Source organism: Agrilus planipennis, unplaced genomic scaffold, assembly GCF_000699045.2.
Source record: "Agrilus planipennis isolate EAB-ADULT unplaced genomic scaffold, Apla_2.0 scaffold168, whole genome shotgun sequence".
In the NCBI taxonomy this organism is placed as follows: Eukaryota; Metazoa; Arthropoda; class Insecta; order Coleoptera; family Buprestidae; genus Agrilus; species Agrilus planipennis.
The window spans coordinates 187,917-209,390 of record NW_020442443.1 but is presented as its reverse complement, the minus strand read 5'-3'; the positions used below and the strand labels follow the sequence as shown (position 1 = coordinate 209,390).

General features: G+C 33.8%; 2 protein-coding genes across 3 annotated transcripts in view; one reads left to right on the top strand and one right to left on the bottom strand.

The window, feature by feature from the left end:
• Positions 1–607: 607 nt before the first annotated feature.
• Positions 608–4,537, top strand: LOC108741711 (brachyurin-like). 2 transcript variants are annotated; one of them, XM_018476603.1, is made up of 6 exons: positions 608–681; positions 738–875; positions 1,202–1,302; positions 1,363–1,529; positions 2,772–3,046; positions 4,354–4,537. In XM_018476603.1, the coding sequence occupies exons 1-6, from the start codon at positions 637–639 to the stop codon at positions 4,471–4,473; spliced, it is 846 nt and encodes a 281-aa protein (XP_018332105.1). In that variant the 5' UTR covers positions 608–636; the 3' UTR covers positions 4,474–4,537. The 2 variants fall into 2 exon arrangements, with proteins under 2 accessions (XP_018332105.1, XP_018332106.1); XM_018476604.1 differs by having other exon boundaries at positions 619–681; positions 744–875.
• Positions 4,538–6,557: 2,020 nt separating this feature from the next.
• LOC108741709 (proto-oncogene tyrosine-protein kinase receptor Ret) overlaps positions 6,558–21,474 on the bottom strand; it is a 148,601-nt gene continuing 133,684 nt past the window's right edge. The window contains exons 9-19 of the mRNA XM_025980372.1: positions 21,191–21,391; positions 18,426–18,592; positions 18,096–18,326; positions 17,383–17,651; positions 15,945–16,059; positions 13,364–13,553; positions 11,931–12,111; positions 10,866–10,995; positions 8,746–8,947; positions 8,515–8,690; positions 6,558–7,536 (exon numbers count right to left, since the gene is read on the bottom strand). Coding sequence (XP_025836157.1) covers positions 7,244–7,536; positions 8,515–8,690; positions 8,746–8,947; positions 10,866–10,995; positions 11,931–12,111; positions 13,364–13,553; positions 15,945–16,059; positions 17,383–17,651; positions 18,096–18,326; positions 18,426–18,592; positions 21,191–21,391 — 2,155 coding nt within the window. The 3' untranslated portion in view covers positions 6,558–7,243. The remainder of the gene's footprint in view (positions 7,537–8,514; positions 8,691–8,745; positions 8,948–10,865; positions 10,996–11,930; positions 12,112–13,363; positions 13,554–15,944; positions 16,060–17,382; positions 17,652–18,095; positions 18,327–18,425; positions 18,593–21,190; positions 21,392–21,474) is intronic.

Here is a 21,474-nt window from a genome sequence, read left to right as displayed (position 1 = left end):
TTGACCTATAGGTACACTAAACATCGGCACTGACCAATAATCTAATTATTTGAGCAAATTTTCCTAGAGAAGCCGCACCAGGTCCCTATTCGTTTACCCGGTGTACCAGATATCAACTGTGACCAATTAACTGAACAAAACTTCCTGAGGAAGCCAACTAGGTTCCTAATCTTGGTGCATCTAATACTCGAAAGAATAACAGACTCACTACCGTAATTTAAATTGAAATTTAGTCGAATTTTAGTAAACAGATTAATTTGCCAATGAAAATGTATTTCTTTGTTTTTTGAAAGTCCCGTTTGTTTATTTGTACTTTTTTAAAGGGGTTCTCATATAGCGTGGATTGCTTTTTCTTTCCGTGCATTCGACCTAAAAGTCCCGTGCAAATTCTTTTCTTTTCGTACTGATAAATCACACCAAATTTATAATTTTATAACTTTAAGCACCTTACAGTACCTTCTTGGATTTTTTTTAGCAGCACGTTTATCTAAAATATTTGACAAAATACCGCTTATCATATCGATGCAGGTTGCACAAAAAACGTGAAATGATTTTTATCAGCAGAAGTACTTTGAAGATATCTTTATAAACCGAGTTTCTACCAGGGTCTATGTAGTATTTATCTCACAAGCAAAAATGAAGGAAATTGTCTTAATTTTCCTTATATTTTCCTTAGTTGCGGTGAGGCTGTGAAATCAGTTTGAAAGTCTAGAACAATTATAATTGTATTTTTGCAGGTGCAGGCTGACAGGGATTGGTATAAAATCATACCTGCTCATAGTAAAGATTCCACAAGCCTCCATCAGCTTGCATCCTCTGAAGATGTAAGGATCGTGGGAGGGAGTGAAGCTGCACCAAACTCTTTACCATACCAGGTAAGCATTAAGAATATTTGACGTTCGATCAACTACTTCAGGTGTAACTAAACAACACTGTGCATTTACTTAAAATGAATAAATTCACGGGTTTGCTTCAAAACTTTTTTCACTGTTCTGTTGGTGATATATTTTTTTTCACGTCATAGGTTATTCACTTATAAATTTTAACTTACCAAACACGGTTGACGGTGACGGTGAAATTCTGGGAGGGATGTAAATGATTTAGGAGACGAAATTTAAGGGGATTTGGTTGAAATTTAGATTTGAAAGTTCGCTACAGTCAAAGCGGTCATGTGATGATCTACAATCTTTTATTTGTTTAGGCCGCTTTGAGTCTTATTTTCAATGGAACAAGCGGTTTCTGTGGAGGATCTCTTATTACCAGAAGATACGTGTTAACTGCTGCGCACTGTTTGGTGAACGAGTAAGATATTCGTTCTTGAAGGTTATCTTCATTTTATTTGTATTTTTCTTTTTCTATCAGACTTGTATCGGTGGTAGTAGTTCTGGGGGCGCATAACATAACTTTTCGTGAAACTACCCAGCAACGCATTCGAACCTCCACGTTTAAAGTACATGAAGAGTTTAATAATGAAACACTGGAGAATGATTTAGGCATCGTCTATCTTCCAACACCAGCCAAACTCAATCGTAACTATCTCCACTGATAATTTTCATTATCTTAGATCTTAATCAACTACCTCTTATGATTAATTACAAAACATCATTAATTTAATATTAGTGAGAAAACTCACTTGATTTTATCTACTACAAATTACTTTGAACTAATTAGAAAAATTGTTACAACTGTTACACGCGCCGGAAATTGAAGCAGGGACCAATGCTCTATCCATTAAGCTACGAGAAGTGATAACAGTAACTATGACGAAAGGTAGTTACTAGGTCACAAATATCAACAACAGAATGGCCGAATGTGGGAATATTTGTACGAAAGACAGATAAAGAAATTGTTAGAGTAAGGGTAAAAGGAAACAGCGAGTACGAGAGCGAGAGTGTAGATGGAAAAAAGTAGACAGAATGCTTGCACGAATGTGGTACCGATCGATAGAACGTGGCGGCAGATCAATGACTAACCGAGTCGAGTATTAGTTATTAAGTAGCGAAGGAGTATTTATTGTTACTTTAATTCGTCTGTTTAATTGCTTATCAATGTTATTCGTTTTCTTTGCTTTTCATAATTGCATACAGTCGACTCTCGATAATTCGAAACTCGAAAGACTTAAAATATTACGAATTATCGAGTATTTGAAATATCAAATGGTTCGAAATTTAATCTTTCTAACTTTTAATCTGTATACAACGAAAGAGTAACAGTAACTGAAACATAACTAAACAAACCAATTCGAGCGGAAGTGTGTGCCAAACTGATCATAACAAAAACAAAGGCTCGATGATACGAAGATTCAAGTTTGACCTTGCCTCAAAATGTATGTAGTTAACAATCTTTCTGTCCCTTTCTCTCTGTAACCTTGAATTGTCGAGTGTTTGACGCCGATGAGTTCGAATTAGCGCGTCGTTTTGTTACGTAGCAATGATTTTTTCGTTCGAATTACGAAGGGCATAAAAATGTATTGATATAGTTCGAAATCTAAAGAGATTTTGTAGGAAACTCGTGATAACTTTGAATTATAGAAAGGTTCGAATTATTGCAGGTTTGAATTAACGAAAGTCGACTGTATTTAAATCATCGAACCAACTGTTGCATTTGGAGATTCTATTAATTAGCGTAAAAATTCGGCAATCCAATTGGCTTTATTTAAATTAATTAATACTTACATATTTAATTTTCGTATTTAACATTTTTTTGGACCTATTCTACTCACTATAGACGTAAGTAAGTGTCTATGAATTTTGTAATTGAATTTTTCATAGGGTACGTTCAGCTGATTGCACTTCCTACTAGAGATGATGCTGACAATGATTTCGTGGGGTCTGAGGCAATAACAAGCGGTTGGGGATACAATACTACATCCGCTACCGATATTAGTCATGTGTTGCAATATGTCAAAGTTCCCATTATAGAAAACGACGTGTGTAATGCAACACTAGCGGACATTACAGACTCAATGATTTGTACTGGAGGATCGGGCAATAAAGGGATTTGCTTCGGAGATTCTGGCGGACCTCTTGTTATCAAGGGAAAATTGGTAAATATATATTTGTTTAAAAATATTAAACCAAAATATGAATGCATTAGAAGAAATAGAGAGGAGAAGATTAAAGTATTGGATTGTGCTCCCCGATTTTTAATAATTTCATGGGAAAAACTGGTCTAATTTTGTCGCATTTTGCCCCTATGGTCCTCATTAAGAATATTCATTGTATGTGCTTGTTTTATTTAATTCCGAATGCTACGTTTGGAAGATATTTTCGTTGTTGACTTTTACTTGTCACGTGTCCGTAAATTGAAGCGTCCTTTTAGATATTGGTGTCTGTTTTGCTTCCCACTCAATAAAAAATTTTTCTAAACCTTCTTTGGACTAATTTATCAATTTACTTTAGATAATTAAATTACAGACAGATACTAAAGGGACAATAAAGAATAATACGTAATTTATTGAGTGAAGATTATGGATTAAAAAAGTAAAAGTATGAAAGAAGTTGGCTGAGTAAAGCAAGGGGCAAAATAAAAATGTTGTTTGGAGGAAGAATAGAAATTGAAAAGAAAAATAGAAAAATTTGACAGTGTGATTGAATAGGTCAATGAAATTTTTGGAAGGAATAAAGAGAATCAGGATAAAACCGAATAATTTGGGAATAATGTATTAGGTAGCACAGGGCCTATATTATTTGTGGTGTAATGTTTTTGTATGTTTGTGTATGAATAATTTAAGGTTATAGTAAAGATTAAGAGCTAAAAAAATAAAGGTTGAGAGCTAAGCAGAAACTACTTATGATTGTATTATATAAAGGCTGGGTTTGCTTCTTATGATAAGTATGACTATTAGTATCATGATCAAATAGCGGAAAGAACGTATCAGTGGCTGATAATAAGTGGCTTTCATTGAAAAATGTTTTATAATATACTTATCTATTTATGCTCCTCTTATTTGTAAATGTGTGATATTTATTTANATATATCAATAATTAAATTGTTGTACAACTTGTTTAATTTTATTATCTGTTCTCTGGCTCGTTGAATATTTTCAATCGAAATGTTAATTTAGAACTGTGAAGATACATCTTCGCACTCGACCCTTAGGAGCCGTTCACATATTACGTCACGCCGGCAGGATGGAGAAGGGTATTGGAGTAGCCTAGGGTTTCTCAAGGTAATGTGATGTTTACATAAAGTCAACCACTAACAATAAAAATGAGTGTACGTTTATGACCAGAGGATAGGAGAGTGAAGTATTATGAATTACAAAATAAACAATTATAATTATATTGTGAAATCAACCTGAAAATCATTGACATGCAACAATATTTCTATTCTTTCTTGTGTCTGTTACAGGTTGGGGTAACTTCATTTATAGGTGATAATGGATGTGACGCTGGAGAACCAAACGCCTTTTCAAGGGTAACATCATTCTTGGACTGGATCTCAGAAAATAGTGATGCTGTTATCCGTTAAATGTTCATTTGCTATTGAATGTATAGTTACATATTAATCTATTATATGTTATGCAATCTAAAAATGCAGTTTCTGTAGGTTACGCAATACTAGTATTTTTGTAGGTCACTATTATTTTATCTGAAAATAGCTCACCTATTAAGTTATCGTAACACTGACATGTTTAGGAGTCTAGATCAGAGCCGGGCAAACTCGGCTCTTTTGACTCCCGAGTGCTCCTCAAGGTTAACCATGTAGCTCCTCATTGATCCTGCGAATGCGAGTGAGATGATTCTTTCCTTTTCTTATCCCTCCCATTTTGTCCAAAGCCAAACCCAATACTTTTGCGAACGTAGTAACGAAAATTTTCGTAGGTATTATTTAAGTTGCGAGAGTGGCTTCGCTCGTCTACGGGATGAAGGGGCTTGATATGGGAGAGGAAGGGAGAAGAAAAAGACAAAACAAAATTATTCATTACTGCTTACTCTCTCGTTCTCATTGAAGGGTATGGAGTGACTCAAACTAACCTCATGTAGCGGCTCCTGCGAAGTATAAGTTTGCCCGGCTCTGGTCAATATAACACTGAACAACGCATCTGCATTCTATTTTACGCAAAATTTTGGAAAGAACATATTAAATGTGGTGTACTAATCAAACAAATTGATGTTCAGACTAATCATGTTTCTTCGAAGCCGGTGATACTACATTAAGGTTGAAACAATATACATTAGCGTGTGTGAGCGCCGCTTCTAAGAACTATAATGTTTTAATTACATTGAAATCTATCAATACAATAAATTTTACCTGATTACGAGTTATTTATTCAGCCAATACAATAAAATAAAATACTTCCTAGAAATTATGAGGCCTTCAGCAATAAAAAATGGCCTGCAATATGAATTAAATTACCATTAAAAACGAACAACTGGAACGGAGATTAGTAGGGTAAATAGTAAACAAAACAAATAGGTATTTTGTTGANTTATTTATTCTAATTAAATATTATTTTAGTTATCGTAATATAATTTCAGCTGTCACTCTTAGAGTGTCAGAAACTGCGCCTTTTACCTTAGTTCGTTATTAATTCGAATGCGCTTGGTGTCGAGTGGACTCGAGTAAATCCGATTTAGTGTCACGGTTATGGTTTACATACGTTTACTCCTTAGCAATAAACGCGCCTCAAGAAATTTTCAGTTCAAAAACGTACATATGACAGCGTGATGTGTGATAAGTGGGAAGGAGGTAGAAGACCTGTGTTACAAAACGTGTTAAGGGGGCGCAGGGGAATCCAAAAATTGGCAAACACAGGGTGACATAAACGGCCCCTATAAAACAAACACCATTCTAAACTTCAATAAAGAAAAGAACGTTGTATAAGTCTTCAAAAAGGTTTTAATGGTAAACTTACATACAATTTCAGTTCGCGTATTTATTAGACTGACTACGTACTTTCCTTATTGTTTTAAATTGACAAATATAAGAGGGATTCTTCCTAATTTGTTTTTAATAGTATGTCGTCTCATTTTTCGCATATATGTGTACATCTATGCTGGTCGTATCTTAAATTAATACTTTCCACATTCAGAAAGTGTTCAATTATGTATGTTGTTTCCTCAAAGAATTCGAGGAGAGAGAATACTTACATGTTTGAACGCACAAATCAAGTAGTCTGTAATTGCGGTGATCAAGGTATACTTCTTTTACTTTCTCTAGTGATGTGCCCCTTCCAATGTCTTGGATGCGAATTGGCAAAATCGGAGGTAGGAAAAAAAATCTCATTCTACTCTCGACCCTTGTTCATTAAACATACTTATTCGTACAGTACTTGCCAAAAGTATTATTCAATCATGAATAGCAGTGCGTGTCGAAAACAAGCGTTAAAACCTTTCATATATCTTCAAATATAAACAAACATCTCATTGATATTTTTAGTAGTAATTGGTATCAATAACAGCACATTCGACCAATGCAATTTTAGTTGAGAAAATGGTCAATTTTTCCGTGCAGTACTGTACACATTATACGCTCCTCATCGGTTAAGAGTTTGGCCGAGAGTTGTCTCCTTTCTTTTCTGGCCTAGTGCTGTTCTTTTCTACTTTGCGCCGATCAAACTAAAGGTCACATAGCTAGAGAATCTAAACGAAGTATACTTTTAAAATTACAAAAACTGATTGTTGCATTTATAGGCGAACCTTCAGGGAACAGTTTATGAATGACCAAATATAAGCAAAATACTGCCTTCTATAATTTAGTAATGGACACTTACTTTGACATTTTAACACACATTTGCAATTTTTGCATATAACAACTGGAATTTAGATAGAGGTTACTTCAAAATTAGAAACATTCGTGTTCAGTTTATAACTGGGAAATCGCTTGTCAAATAACTAACTTTTGTCTTAAAAATGAAGGACATGTTTTCCAAATCATTAACATAATCAATCAGAAAACGTAAAAATCCTAACTTTTTCCCAGCTACAAGAAGGAACAGCTCTTTTCCGGTAACGAGTTTTTCCTGGATACAACAAGGAATAGCTCCCGTCTAGTAACAAATGTATGTTGGGAAAATTTTCTACCGACTAGACAATATTGCAAATAACCTTCAGTTTACAATTTTAGAAGAAGGCTATGGTGTTTGACAGAAAATTATCACTATCTCCAAAAATAATTAATGGCTGATGCGAAAACATAGAATAAATAATAAATGGTACAATATTTAATAATATAATATGTATCTGTTCTTCAATAGCTATTAATTGTTATTTATTACTGTAAGCTATTCTTCATTAGCTCAGACCTTTTTGATCAAATTCATATCAGTGTATCCATGTCGTGGATATCCATTAGTAGGAGTTTGAAGATTCGACATTTTGTTGGAAACTTTTACTGGGGTTTCGTAGCCTTGATTAGGTTGATCGTTTTTAAGGGGTTCCAATTCCGTTTCCGCAAAAGCTGAGGGATCTAAATTAACATCAAGCTTATTAGATTCGCCACATTTAATGTACTGCTGAATCCTTTCTAAATAATTTACAGGATCAGAAGTATTTTTTTCAATAGGTGCAGTAACTATTTCGTCTTCATGATCTGAAAAAGAGTATTGTTTATAACATTTCCGTAAACTAAGGCACTTCTGAGTTTAATTTTAATAACTAATTTTCTTCGGTAGAAGGGTTAATTGTGATTGTGAAACTCAGTTAATGTTAAAAACTAAACAGGGAATAGATTTTTCCGCAAAATACTTTGAAGAGTCCATCCACATAAAATTTTTATTTTCAGAAAAATCTAAATTTATCGATAGCAACATTCAATTAATATTACAAGGGTCGTTCACTAAGTTCTTAGAAAATCCAAAAGTTAGTGCACGTGGTAACAAAAATGGTTTGTTTTCACTACGCCTCTGGAGTCACCTAGAGGCAGCATTGTTTAGATTTTCAAATTTTTGTACCGACTGACATTAGATATTATTCCCAAATCTTTTAAGATAGTAAAAGTCGCATAATTTCCAATATAGAAATTTGTTTTAGCAGCTACTTAATCTCGGTTGATAGATCCATGGTAATGTAGCGAGCAAGAGTGTGTTTGTGTGCGATCGGGCACACGTGGGCGTGGACGGCTTATCGATTCGCCGACTAGCCGCGGGCGCCTTTCTTCATGTGCACCGTATTTGTAAATGTGTGTGTCGTACCTGCGTTCTGGGAAGACAGTTCAACAGTCCAATGAAAAAATAAACTATCCGGATGTTTCCAGAAGGTTCCCGAAAGTAAATAAAAGAGTATTTAAAGGAAGAGACGATCGCCGAGAGAAAAAATAATAGATTGACCGTTGCGGAAGTGAATCCAGAAATAAATTGACAGTGATAGAAGTGAAATAAATAGCGCAATGAATAGTGATATATCAACAGTAGTGTAAATAAATAGAATAATTCATAACCTAAGTTTAGTAATAATTTAATAGTGTTTTTAAGTTCTTTAATAATTAGTGTAAATAAATAGTTTTTGTCGTTATCAGTCTTAGAAGTCAATTTTGTTAAACCCACAAACATTACAATAAGCAAGAACTTACCATGCTGTGAAATATCCTGCTGATTTAAAAAATAACCTCTATTATAAACTGCATTTCCTGAAACATCCAAGTACTGGACTTCCTCAGATAACATTTTTTCAAATTTTTCTGCTAGTTCATGGAATGTAAGACGTTTCTCCGGGTCAGCTTCCCAGCAATTTCTCATTATTTGGTATCTGAAATTAAACTCGTCAATTCTAGTTGTCATACTTATCAAAACTTGAACGTTACAATTCCACTGAACAATTTTCTGGCCTTTCCATGCGGTATCCTGAACGTAGGAGATGAAATAGAGACTGAATTGCTATTCCAGGATATGGCGATGCACCTAAAGTCACTAATTCCCACACGAGTACACCAAAACTCCAAACGTCGGATTTGTTGGTATAAATTTGATCGGACAATGACTCGGGGGCCATCCATTTTACAGGAACTGTAAAAAAGATTACCTATAAGGAATAACAAAGATTAAATTACATACCCTTCACAGCTGGATTGTTATCAATATACTTATGTCACAATTGGTTCTGTGGCAAACAAAATAACGACCTAAAAATTAATAGTAAGATACAATGAGTTGATAAATAGATTAATGGTATGTTTTGTTTTAGAAACATAGATAACCAAATTTATCGCCCCTCAAATCCACATTTTATTAAAAAAAAAACAAATATAACTTAAGAACAAAAATATGAAGAAACTGGGCCGGCCCGCCGCCAATCCGCCTCGTGCATGCCTAAACCAACAACTTGCACTACAGAAGGCCGACTGAAGGGGGCCCTAGTTGGTCCTAGAACGGCCTGAGACTACTCAGCAGGACGGATGGCTGGGTGTCTTTTGAAGATTTCCCTTCTTCCACGAAAACATAAAAAAAACTACAGAAGGTAACGTATCGGAATTTCGGAGCAGATGTCCCAAAGTGAAAGTGCAATCTGTAACAAGCTAAACGAGTATGACCGTACCAGTGTTGCGAGATTGTTAAGTTTACAAATCTGAAGTATGATTAAATAAATGCTTTCGATTTTAATTTCTTAACTATACAGGGTGTAATAGAAATAAGTACAAAGCTTTGGAGAGCAAAGACTAGATGTTATAAGGAATCATATAGTAAGTTCACCACCGTGGTTATGGAAAAAATTCGTTTTTAATAAAACCAAAACAATTTATAATCCGAATAGCGAACTGCTACTATATCGGTGGAGAATGTAAGCAGCACTGGTTATCGAATGCGTAAGATAAACAAAAAAAATTTACTACTACATATAACGTTTGGACGCACCACACTTTTATTGAAGATCGTTCTTGAAATTGAGAAGGATGTACGACGTACGGATTTGCGTCACACCAATAGTAATGATTGTGAAAGTTCCGTCCCGCGTGAAGAAACATTTGTGTGTAAACAATACCCTGTGGAAAAAATAAGTTTCGTAGCGCTTTTCTGTCAAAACCATTGATACAAATCCACTCGCAGATGAAAATCAGCTTAAAGCAAGGCTTGCACTTATTGCAAAAGATAAGGATAAAGCGACTGTTTCTTCTTTTTTAGTATGTCACACGAGAAGAGCTAATGATCCATGCCATTCGCGGGAACTATTTTGAGGATTTTGTCCTTTACAGCAGTGATATGGTCATTTTACATTATAAGAATAACTGTTCTATAGTGACGTACCTGCTGACCTACTCCAATTACTAATACATTACTACATTAGTTCATATACAAGGTTTTCACGTTAAAAGAACTACTTTTACATAAACACCTTGCATCACGCTTAATCTAATAACAATACATGGACAATGAATACAAAATAAATACAATACTGATGCTGCTAATTGCTAGGTGATTGAATGCGGCGTTGCATTGGCGTATTTCCTTATTAGTGCCAGAATTAGGTTTGCGTACACTTTCAATAATTTTTTTTTCTAAATTGACAAGCTTTCGGATATACAAGCATTTACTTAATGGTTCTGTTTTACACTGCTCTATCATGATTAAAACCTGGACCACTTCGTGAGTGTTGTCTTTCACATCTTAACTTTATGATCCGAAACATTCTTGTCCATCAGAGTGCGTGATAAACATGCTTCGGATCATAAGTAAGTGTTGTCGTTAACATGCATTTCCTTCCTTTCCTTTTACTTGTCATTTTATCTCAAAATAATTAATCTGCAGATGTGGAGGTTCCGCAAGATAATTATTCGTTTAGGTTCAGTGTTTTATTATTTAGGGTTTGAACTCGAGTAAAGACGAACGATAACATTCCTATGTGTATGTAACGTTTGTTATAATTTACTATATATATAATAAGTTTATTTTTTATTGGATTATTGTGAATAATACTAATTTTACTTACCCCGTCCTTTGCTCTTTTTCAAATATGCGTCGTCCTCGTAAACGTCCCTTGTCAAACCAAAATCGGAAACTTTACAAACTTTCTCTGCAGCCAGTAGTATATTCCTCGCTGCTAAATCTCTGTGTACTAGCTACGCAAGAAATAAACATGTAATATTATTATTATTTTGTATATTTTATTGGATGTATTGATTCATGGGCAGTAAGAATTTCATTTAAAATCATATTTACACCACACAAGTTTTAGCGTTTCGTCAGATTTATTTATGTTAAACGAAGGTGGATCCTATCAAATTAAATCCAGATTTATGGACGTTTTTAACGAACGAATAAATGATGAAAACAATTGAGGGACAATGAAGTATTAAGTGTTTTCATCCTCTTAAATTAAAATATTAAAAAAATGTATATTTGATACTTAAAAATTAATTAAAAAATTAATCCTTTTAATGAAAACAACTGAAATTCCATTAACGCAAGCAATGTTTAGATACCTACAGCTCATGATATTATACAAAAATTTATCGGAAATATTCAGCCTTCTTTCCGTACATACATATACATACTGATTTGCTGAGCCGTACTTGACAAGTACTTAAGTTAAATCAGAAAACGTACCTAACGAAAATGTAAGAAATTATCGCATTGACATAAACGAACATGTACTTTTCATGCGATGAAAGAAAAGATTAATTTTACATTGAAAATTTAAACGAATGCCATTGTTCTATGGGCGTAGAAGATATAAAAAAATCTATATTAAAAACCGCCACTGAGATCAGATTATAGAACAGTATAGAAGTATAGAAATTGTGATTTACTTATACTTTATTTTAATTTATCTCGCTTCATTCACAGTTGCATTTAAATGCAAAAAAAAGTAATGGAGCGCAGTTTTACATTTAGAGTTTTGAAATAAACTTTCACCTGCGTATGGGAATCAATCCAACCAAACCTCATATTAATAAAGAGTCTCATCGAATTATTTGAACCTTTAAGTTCATGAAATTTAAACGGAACACCGTGTAGGTATATGTCATTTATTAGTAGAAATTAGAATTTTTACCTTCATATCGCTTAGATAAGCCATTCCCTTTGCAATTTGCCACGCAAATGAGATAATATCACGAGCAGAGACTGTGAATACCTTAGGCTCATCATATTGTACTGTCGGAGTCCACTGCTCCCCGGTGCTGCACCGAATGTTGGGCTCCGACTTAATTTGTCGACATTTTCTTAAATACGTCCTGAAATTTTTTCAAATTATGTGATTAGTATATTTTTATTTACGATACGTCGAAATCAATTTCGAATTTTAAATTAACAGAATTCATAATTTTGTACCCATTACACTAAATACTCATTAAAGACAGTACAACTGTAGGGATAGATGTGCAAGGGCAAAACATTGGTATGCTTAGATTTGAAGATGATATAGCAGTATTAGCATCTAGTAAAAGGAGGACCTAGAGATAGCTTTAAATAAAATGGAAGCGGTACTGACAGATCAGTACTGTATGAAAATAAATAAAAGTAAAACTAAAATACTGGTATGCAAGGGAAGAAAAAGTAGGGAAAGAGCGAATATAAAGATAGGAGACGAAAAATTAGAAGAAGTGGCTGATTATAGATTTCTAGGAAGTCAGATAAGTCAGGACGGAAGGAGTAGTAGAGATATATAAAGCAGAGGATAGTGCACGGTCGTATCGCCTTTAATAAAAAGAAGACACTTCTATGCTCGCGAACGGTTAATTTAGAAATTCGAAAATGGTTGTTAAAGGTGTATGTTTAAGGTACGGGATTGTACGGGTGCGAAACATGGACAGTGGGCGCGGCGGAAAAGAAAAGGTTAGAAGCGTTCGAAATGTGGTGTTATAGGCGGATGATGAGGATAACGTGGGTAGAAAAGGTTAGAAATGAAGAGGTATTGGAAAGAATAGGAGAACAGAGGACTATATGGAAGTCAATAAGAAATAGGTGAGATAGGTTGGTAGGACACCTTCTCAAGCATGAAGCTCGAGTCAGAGACATATTAAAGGCAGAAACAGGAGTTAGGAGGGGTAGAGGTAGACCTAGATTAGATTACTATTCGCAAATAGTTAAGGATGTGGGCTGTTCTAGTTTTAGCTCAGGATAGGAAAGAGTGGAGGTGTGTGTCCAACCAGTCTTAGGACTGACGACCTTATGGTGATGATGACTAAATACAAATAAATCAGATCAAATTAAGTAATTACAGTGAAAAATACTGGGGATGTATCTGTTTGGGCTGGACAAATCATCTATTAACCAATTTCGATTATAATCGATTATTTTCAGTTTTTAAAAACATTATTTATTTGATTAATGGCAATAATCGACTCTTTTCTCACAATCAGTAATGGCCCAGTCCTAGTATCTACTACCAAAACGAAAATGTTACTTGTCCTTTTATTTATGGAATAAAAAAAATAAAAAAGCTACTTCTAATCGCAATATTATATCATATATGTAAGAACGTACCGTAATGAACCATATTCTGCGAATTCAATTATTAAGTAAACTGGACCTCCGGGGGAAGTAGAAGCACCAAGAAGTCTTATAACGTTAGGATGAGATACTTCTTTTAAAAGTCGATATTCCGAAAGAAGATCCAACAGTTCTCGTTCTCCCGCATCATCTTTAAGAGTTTTGACAGCAACAGTAGTGTACCCTAAAAGGAAAACATTTTTAAACGAGTTACTGGCATCTGTATTTTTTTTTCAGTTTCTGCAAAAAAGAGTTTAAATGTTTTTTATCTAGTTGTGGCTAAAAATAACATAACGTAGATATAGTACAGTTTCTGGAAGGACTTCAAATGCGATGGTTAGTTCAATACCAATACAAATTACGGCGGATAGCCAGATATGCTAGTTTTTGGTTATTCAAACTCGTGAACGTGTAAATTTTTCTAAAAGTTAAGTAGCAGATGATCTAATAAGATTGATAAATTTGCGTTTTATTAAGTGTATGATTCACTATTATCTCCAGAATGTCATAAGTCAGACGACTGGTCTACACGCACCTCCTATCCATCTAATCTGGAATTATAGTGAAGCGATGCTGGTAGCGATGAAGTTATCAGTGAGGACCTGACGCGGACGGATGGGTATATCACGAATTTATGCAATAACGCCAGTCAATTCCAGAATGTCGCTTAAGAAGGTTCAAAAATTAAAGCTACTAGAGAACTGTACGATTGGATTTTATTTAGTAAATAGGTAAATAGAAATAGGGAAGTCTTTCCTGTTAATGTGGATCAAAACAAAGGTAATGTTTTGGGTACAAAATGAATGCTGAAGGCTGTAAACTCTTCTGTGAATTTATTGACTTGAAAGACGACTCTTTATAGCTTAACTTAAATTAACTTAATTCAAAATTGTAAAAAAAGTACATGTGCTATTGGGATCCGTCAAATGGGCATACACCATCTGGTGGCAAAATTTATAACTCGAATGAGGGAAAAATTTACATAGGAACTGTGCACGCAAATTGTAAAATTGTTTATTAAAATAATAAAACACGTTAAAAAAGTAAAGCTTTTTTTGATGATGGAGTCGACGAAGTTTTCTTCTAAAGTTAAATCAAATGAAAAGTTAATATGTTCAGTGAAAAGCTGCAATAGCACTTCAGACATATATCTTCACTCTTCACCTACATTAACTACTTTCCAATAAAAACTAACCGTTTTATATATGTAAAAAGTATATTCAGAAAATTAGAGAAAAAAGTAAATTAATAGAAGCTTGGATGAAAGCAGTAGGTATCAAGGAAGTGAATTCTGGAATAAAAATTTCTTCACGTCATTTTAATGCACATGATTATATTTCAGCAAGTATTTACCATCAGCCATAACCTTAATATTTAAAACTAGAATCATACTAAAATTATAAAGTGAGAAATTATTTATTCCTGTGTAATTGATTTAACACAATTCTAATGATACGATATAAGTATTTTGAGGTTAAGAACCTACCTGCTGCAATACAACAAAGTTGCAATAATGTGTTTGCAACGTTCTCTTAAATCGGATTTGCACGTGCAAGCTATTGATATGATATTGCTTAAATCACCCAGAATCACCTCACCAATTATAGATATAACGTGAATCACTTTTTAAATCCGAAGTTTGTAAAAAGTAGGCAGTAAACTTGACGGAATTTGAAGGCTAGCTTCCAGATTTGTTATTTCCGAATTTTATAATGTGATTGGCATTAAAAACACGCTCACCTTCAACGAAATTTCCTTTCCGAGGCTTTATGTCAACCGAATCACATATTGTGTCAATACTTATCATTTTATCGTAATTTAAAAACTTGCACGGTACGCTATAGGAACTACGATAAATTTTCCCTAATCGGCGCCATGTTTTTAGGCTCCTCCCATTTGACGGATCCCAATAGTCAAGCGATCGCACCCAACTTAACTAACCGATCGCTCGAACCTGGGTAATAAGGGGGTGACGTGGGCGCATAAAATAACCAAAAAATAAATGAATTATCGTACAGGTTGGCAACGCTGATCGCAGCCGTAGTCAATCTCCCCACTTTCCGAAAACATGAACATCCAAAACTGTTTGCGAACATTGATATAATCTTTAGGTCTTCCTTTGCCTCTTTTTAAACCTTTTCTATTTTTGATATGTTTCTAATTTCACAATTTGGCGGGTTGACTTGCCTTTATCGTAAAGGAATGACTTATCTACTAAAAAGTGAAAACTTTTTTTAAAACTGTTAAGCAGTTCTTGAGATTATCCACGATAATAAACTCATAAATTTTTTGCCTTTGTAATACCGGTACCCACATTAGATATAACAAAGATATCTACAAGAAGTAACAAGAATAGAAACTGTAAACTGTTGTATGTTTTTGTTTGTTGAATTTTATTAGGTAATTCTGCTGATGCGATACCAAAATTACACTTTGTTGTGTTAGTCCTAACTCTCGCCTTTAAAATAAAAGACAGTTAGAAGAATAATAGCACTTGAGAGCACAAACAGTTTTAATAGAAACACTTTAAATAAATTTAAACACTTTGTGTATGTATCTTTACACAAACGCTTACCTACATTTCCGGCGATATTCAACGCCTTAGCTCGCAAAACCCTTCCAAATTCACCTTCCCCGAGGACCTGCTCAATGATAAGCTTATCTCGCGGAAATTCCCATTCTGGATCAACCTGAAACAAATGTATTACGTTTCACGTCGTAATTGTAAACGTTCCTAGAGTGATAATAGCACTGCGATTCACACAGCTGAGACAAGAAACGAAAATTGATGGTTATTCTTGATCCTCAACAATATCATTATAAAGTAACTGGATATTTTATTTGCGTCAAGCGGAATATGATAGAGACGTTATAAAAGTGTTCTTTTTTCTATATTTCGGCATGAAAAGTTTATCTACCACTAAACAAAAAAGTAAATACATACACATACTACATATATTTCTAAAAATACGTAAGCTTTTAACATGTAAAATAATAAAAAGAGAATGTAGCACATTATAAAAATGATATCCTATAAATTTAATGGTCGATATTGAAATCCCTTATCAGTGAATAGTTATACTGGGTGTAACGAAAATAAATGCCGAGTTTTGGAGAGAGTCAACTGCATGCAATAAAAAGTAGCAGCAGCGTGTGGTTAAGGGCAAAGTTTTTTTTAAGAAAATCACAATATTAATCCTCTAGGTGAATTGGCAACATAGTTGTCTACCGAATAGCGTAGTGCGATAAAAACTCCATGGATGGAGAATGTAAACATTACTGATTATCGAACGTCTAAGATAAACATAAACAATTTCGTCCTATACATCAGAGCCGGGCAAACTCAGCTCTTTTGACTCCCTAGTGCTCCTCAGGTATAGCCAAGGAGTTCCTCATTGCTCCTGCGAGTGCGAGTGAGTTGATTCTTTCCTTTTCTTATCCCTTCCATTTCGTAGGTGAGTCCCCTCTTCCATAGTCAAACCCAATAATTTTGCGAACGTAGTAACGAAAATTTTCGTAGGTATTTCTTAAGTTGCGTGAGAGGCTTCGCTCGTCTACGGGATGAAGGGACTTGATATGGGAGTGGAAGGGAGAAGAAAAAGAGAAAACAATAAGGGTCATTACTGCTTACTCTCTCGTATTCATTGAAGGGTATAGAGTGACTCAAACTAACCTCAGATAGCGGCTCCTACGAAGTTAAAGTTTGCCCGGCTCTGCTATACATTATGTTTAGATTTAATAAATTAAAGAAGTACATTGCAGGCTGAACGATGCAAATGTGCGAACACAAAGGAAAGAAAAAATGTAAGTTACGCAAACATTAGTCTGCAAATGAACATCATCTGGATAATTTTAAATTTATTATGGTGAATTTCCACACCACCATTGAGGTATTCTCAATGAGCGTTACCTTTTTGCGGGTTATTGTAAGTATATCTACCAAAAAAGTAAAAGATGCTTCCAAAATATAATAAATAAATACAATATATACTGTATATTAATATACTACTCACCTCAATGTTTCTGTTATTTGCGGCAAGATCAGCAGCAATATCGGAAGTAAAGTCAAGATTAAGAAGATGACTGTCTTGATGTTCCAAATGTTCAGATATCACAGGGACAGACAAATTTTGAGAATCAGCTTCCGATCTATTCCGCTTAAATTTTCTTTTATAGTTGTTTCTCCAGCAGTAAACCACGATCCCGATGGACAGACTAAGAAACATCAATGCCAAAAATATCCCAAAAATGCACGGTGTACCACAACCTGCGCCGTAACTCGCTAAAATGTGTTTAAAATATTCACAAAATTAATTTATCAACTAAATGTTGAGTTGTGTTACGAAAAGAATGCTAAACCCTGGCCAACATAAATATTTTTAAATTCCAAAATACTTTAATCCAGTAATTGTTGGTCCACACAGTGAACGGAACAGTTATTATAAATGTTTTTGTTTTATAAATTATCTATTTAACATATTATTTTTATTTATAAAACTTCAATTTAAACTTTACCAACATAACACCACAAAAAAAATTGAAAATGGAATATACGTAACCCGCGGAAATTCAAAATTCGCGATACTTTTTAAACAGACCTCATGTATAATATTTGATTAGTAGTCACTAATAAAGAAATTTTTAAGTAAATGAAGATTAGCATTTGCGTAAATGTGTATCTATTATAAGATGTTTAATCCGTTCAATAAAGAAATAATTACATTACCTGCCAAACTTCTGTTCTGTGAAACCTTTGGAAGGAATGCTGAAGCATTTTGAACGGTAAAGTCTAGTGCAGTAGGAGCAGTTTCATTTGACAAACTCTTCCTTCTCTTTTTCTCGTCAGGAGGATCAATGCAAGAGCACTGCCCAGTTCTTGTACAAAAACAAACACCTTCTCCCACTTCCAATCCTCTATGTGTTTTAGGGTTCTTTTTGGAAGGTATCAAAATGTCCTCTAAATTATAAACCATGTAATGATAATATACAAGTGCGATAAAATTTGATTCTGCATATAACTATTTTATAAAAAGCATCAACACATTATTTTTAATACCTGAGCAGTCTTGTGGGCAAATGAGGGAATGTAGCGACTCCAATTCGTCACAAATTCCATCGGGACATGTCTTAATGTCAGGGGTGCAAGTGGAGTATAAGCTAGTAGAAGTTGTTCCAGGCACTTTATCCCCCCTCCACATGCACCTTTCAGAACCATACCAGGCTCTATCAAAATTTTAAGGCTCAGTTTGTTTTAGAGATAGCCATTATGGTGCCTATACAGTTTATTTAAATGCCTATTGCTCTGATCTTAATGAGAACCCTCTTAATGGTAGTATATGATGTAAGAATAACTTTTGAAATTTGAAAGGCATTTTACCTGGATTTGGCAACAAATCCAATTAACGTGTTGATAAAAATGCACTTTCTGTTTTTAAATCTTTGACTTCAATGAGAACCCTCTCAATGATAGTCTATGATGTAAGAATAACTTTTGAAATTTAAAAGGAATTTTGCCTGAATTTGGCAACAAATTTAGTTAACGTGTTGATAAAAATGCACTTTCTGTTTTTAAATGTTTGACTTCAATGAGAACCCTCTCGATGGTAGTTTATGATGCAATAATAACTTTTGAAATTTGAAAGGTATTTTACCTGGATTTGGCAACAAATCCAGTTAACGTGTTGATAAAAATGCTTTTTCTGTTTTTAAATCTTTGACTTTAATGAGAACCCTCTCAATGGTAGTTTATGATGTAGTAATCACTTTTGAAATTTGAAAGGTATTTTGCCTGGATTTGGCAACAAATCCAGTTAACGTGTTGATAAAAATGCACTTTCTGTTTTTAAATGTTTGACTTCAATGAGAACCCTCTCGATGGTAGTTTATGATGCAATAATAACTTTTGAAATTTGAAAGGTATTTTACCTGGATTTGGCAAAAAACCCAGTTAACGTGTTGATAAAAATGCACTTTCTGTTTTTTAATCTTTGACTTCAATGAGAACCCTCTCAATGGTAGTTTATGATGTAACAATAACTATTGAAATTTGAAAGGTATTTTGCCTGGATTTGGCAACAAATCCAATTAATGTGTTGATAAAGATGCACTTTCTGTGTTTAAATTTTTGACTTCAACGAGAACCCTCTCAATGGTAGTTTATGATGTAATAATAACTTTTGAAATTTGAAAGGTATTTTGTCTGGATTTGGCAACAAATCCAATTAACGTGTTGATAAAAATGCACTTTCTGTGTTTAAATTTTTGACTTCAATGAGAACCCTCTCAATGGTAGTTTATGATGTAACAATAACTTTTGAAATTTGAAAGGTATTTTGCCTGGATTTGGCAACAAATCCAATTAACGTGTTGATAAAAATGCACTTTCTGTTTTTAAATCTTTGACTTCAATGAGAACCCTCTCAATGGTAGCTTATGATGTAACAATAACTTTTGAAATTTGAAAGGTATTTTGTCTGGATTTGGCAACAAATCCAATTAACGTGTTGATAAAAATGCACATTATGTGTTTAAATTTTTGACTTCAATGAGAACCCTCTCAATGGTAGTTTATGATGTAATAATAACTTTTGAAATTTGAAAGGCATTTTGCCTGGATTTGGCAACAAATCCAATTAACGTGTTGATAAAAATGCACTTTCTGTTTTTAAATCTTTGACTTCAATGAGAACCCTCTCGATGGTAGTTTATGATGTAATAATAACTTTTGAAATTTGAAAGGTATTTTACCTGGATTTGGCAACAAATCCAGTTAACGTGTTGATAAAAATGCTTTTTCTGTTTTTAAATCTTTGACTTTAATGAGAACCCTCTCAATGGTAGTTTATGATGTAGTAATCACTTTTGAAATTTGAAAGGTATTTTACCTGGATTTGGCAACAAATCCAGTTAACGTGTTGATAAAAATGCACTTTCTGTTTTTAAATGTTTGACTTCAATGAGAACCCTCTCGATGGTAGTTTATGATGCAATAATAACTTTTGAAATTTGAAAGGTATTTTACCTGGATTTGGCAACAAATCCAGTTAACGTGTTGATAAAAATGCACTTTCTGTTTTTAAATGTTTGACTTCAATGAGAACCCTCTCGATGGTAGTTTATGATGCAATAATAACTTTTGAAATTTGAAAGGTATTTTACCTGGATTTGGCAACAAATCCAGTTAACGTGTTGATAAAAATGCACTTTCTGTTTTTAAATGTTTGACTTCAATGAGAACCCTCTCGATGGTAGTTTATGATGCAATAATAACTTTTGAAATTTGAAAGGTATTTTACCTGGATTTGGCAACAAATCCAGTTAACGTGTTGATAAAAATGCTTTTTCTGTTTTTAAATCTTTGACTTCAATGAGAACCATCTCGATGGTAGTTTATGATGTAATAATAACTTTTGAAATTTGAAAGGTATTTTGCCTTAACATGTTATTTCTTTCGAATTCATATTAACTACAATCACCCTTATATATAAAATCTAGACTTGAATTCAGGTATTAGTTATTGAAAATAATAATCTTAATTTTAAAACATTACGTTAATATTTCAGCAGGCAATCGCAGGTTTCTATCATGATATCTATAAAATCTGCACATTTAAGGCAATTCCCCTATTTATTTATTTATAAGTGAATTTTTATCATAAAACTAGTACCTATCAGCACATGTTTTCATTGTAGGTTTCAGTAAGTGCCAAATTAAAGAAACCTATCGTAAGTTAAAATACAGATTGAAAATCCATTTTTTAAGTGTTGCATGTACTTTTGCATGTATTTCCCATATCATTTTAATTTATATAAAAGTAGGTACCTTCTATCTACACTTGATGAGCCACCTGTTGCCAAACCGCAAGTCTTCAAACAATCTTTAGGACTTTTATTTTTCGCACAAAATTTCCAATCTTTAACTTTGAAACCCAATGTTGTGCAGCTAACTGTTGGTTCATCAACAAGGGCAATATACAAAATATCGCTATAGAATGAAGTTTTATTAAACCATTGCACTTCCAACCTGAAAAATAACAAAACAGTACATTATATATTTACGAATTTTAATTTTAACTGGATTGTTCTACCACAACGAATTGCTGTCGT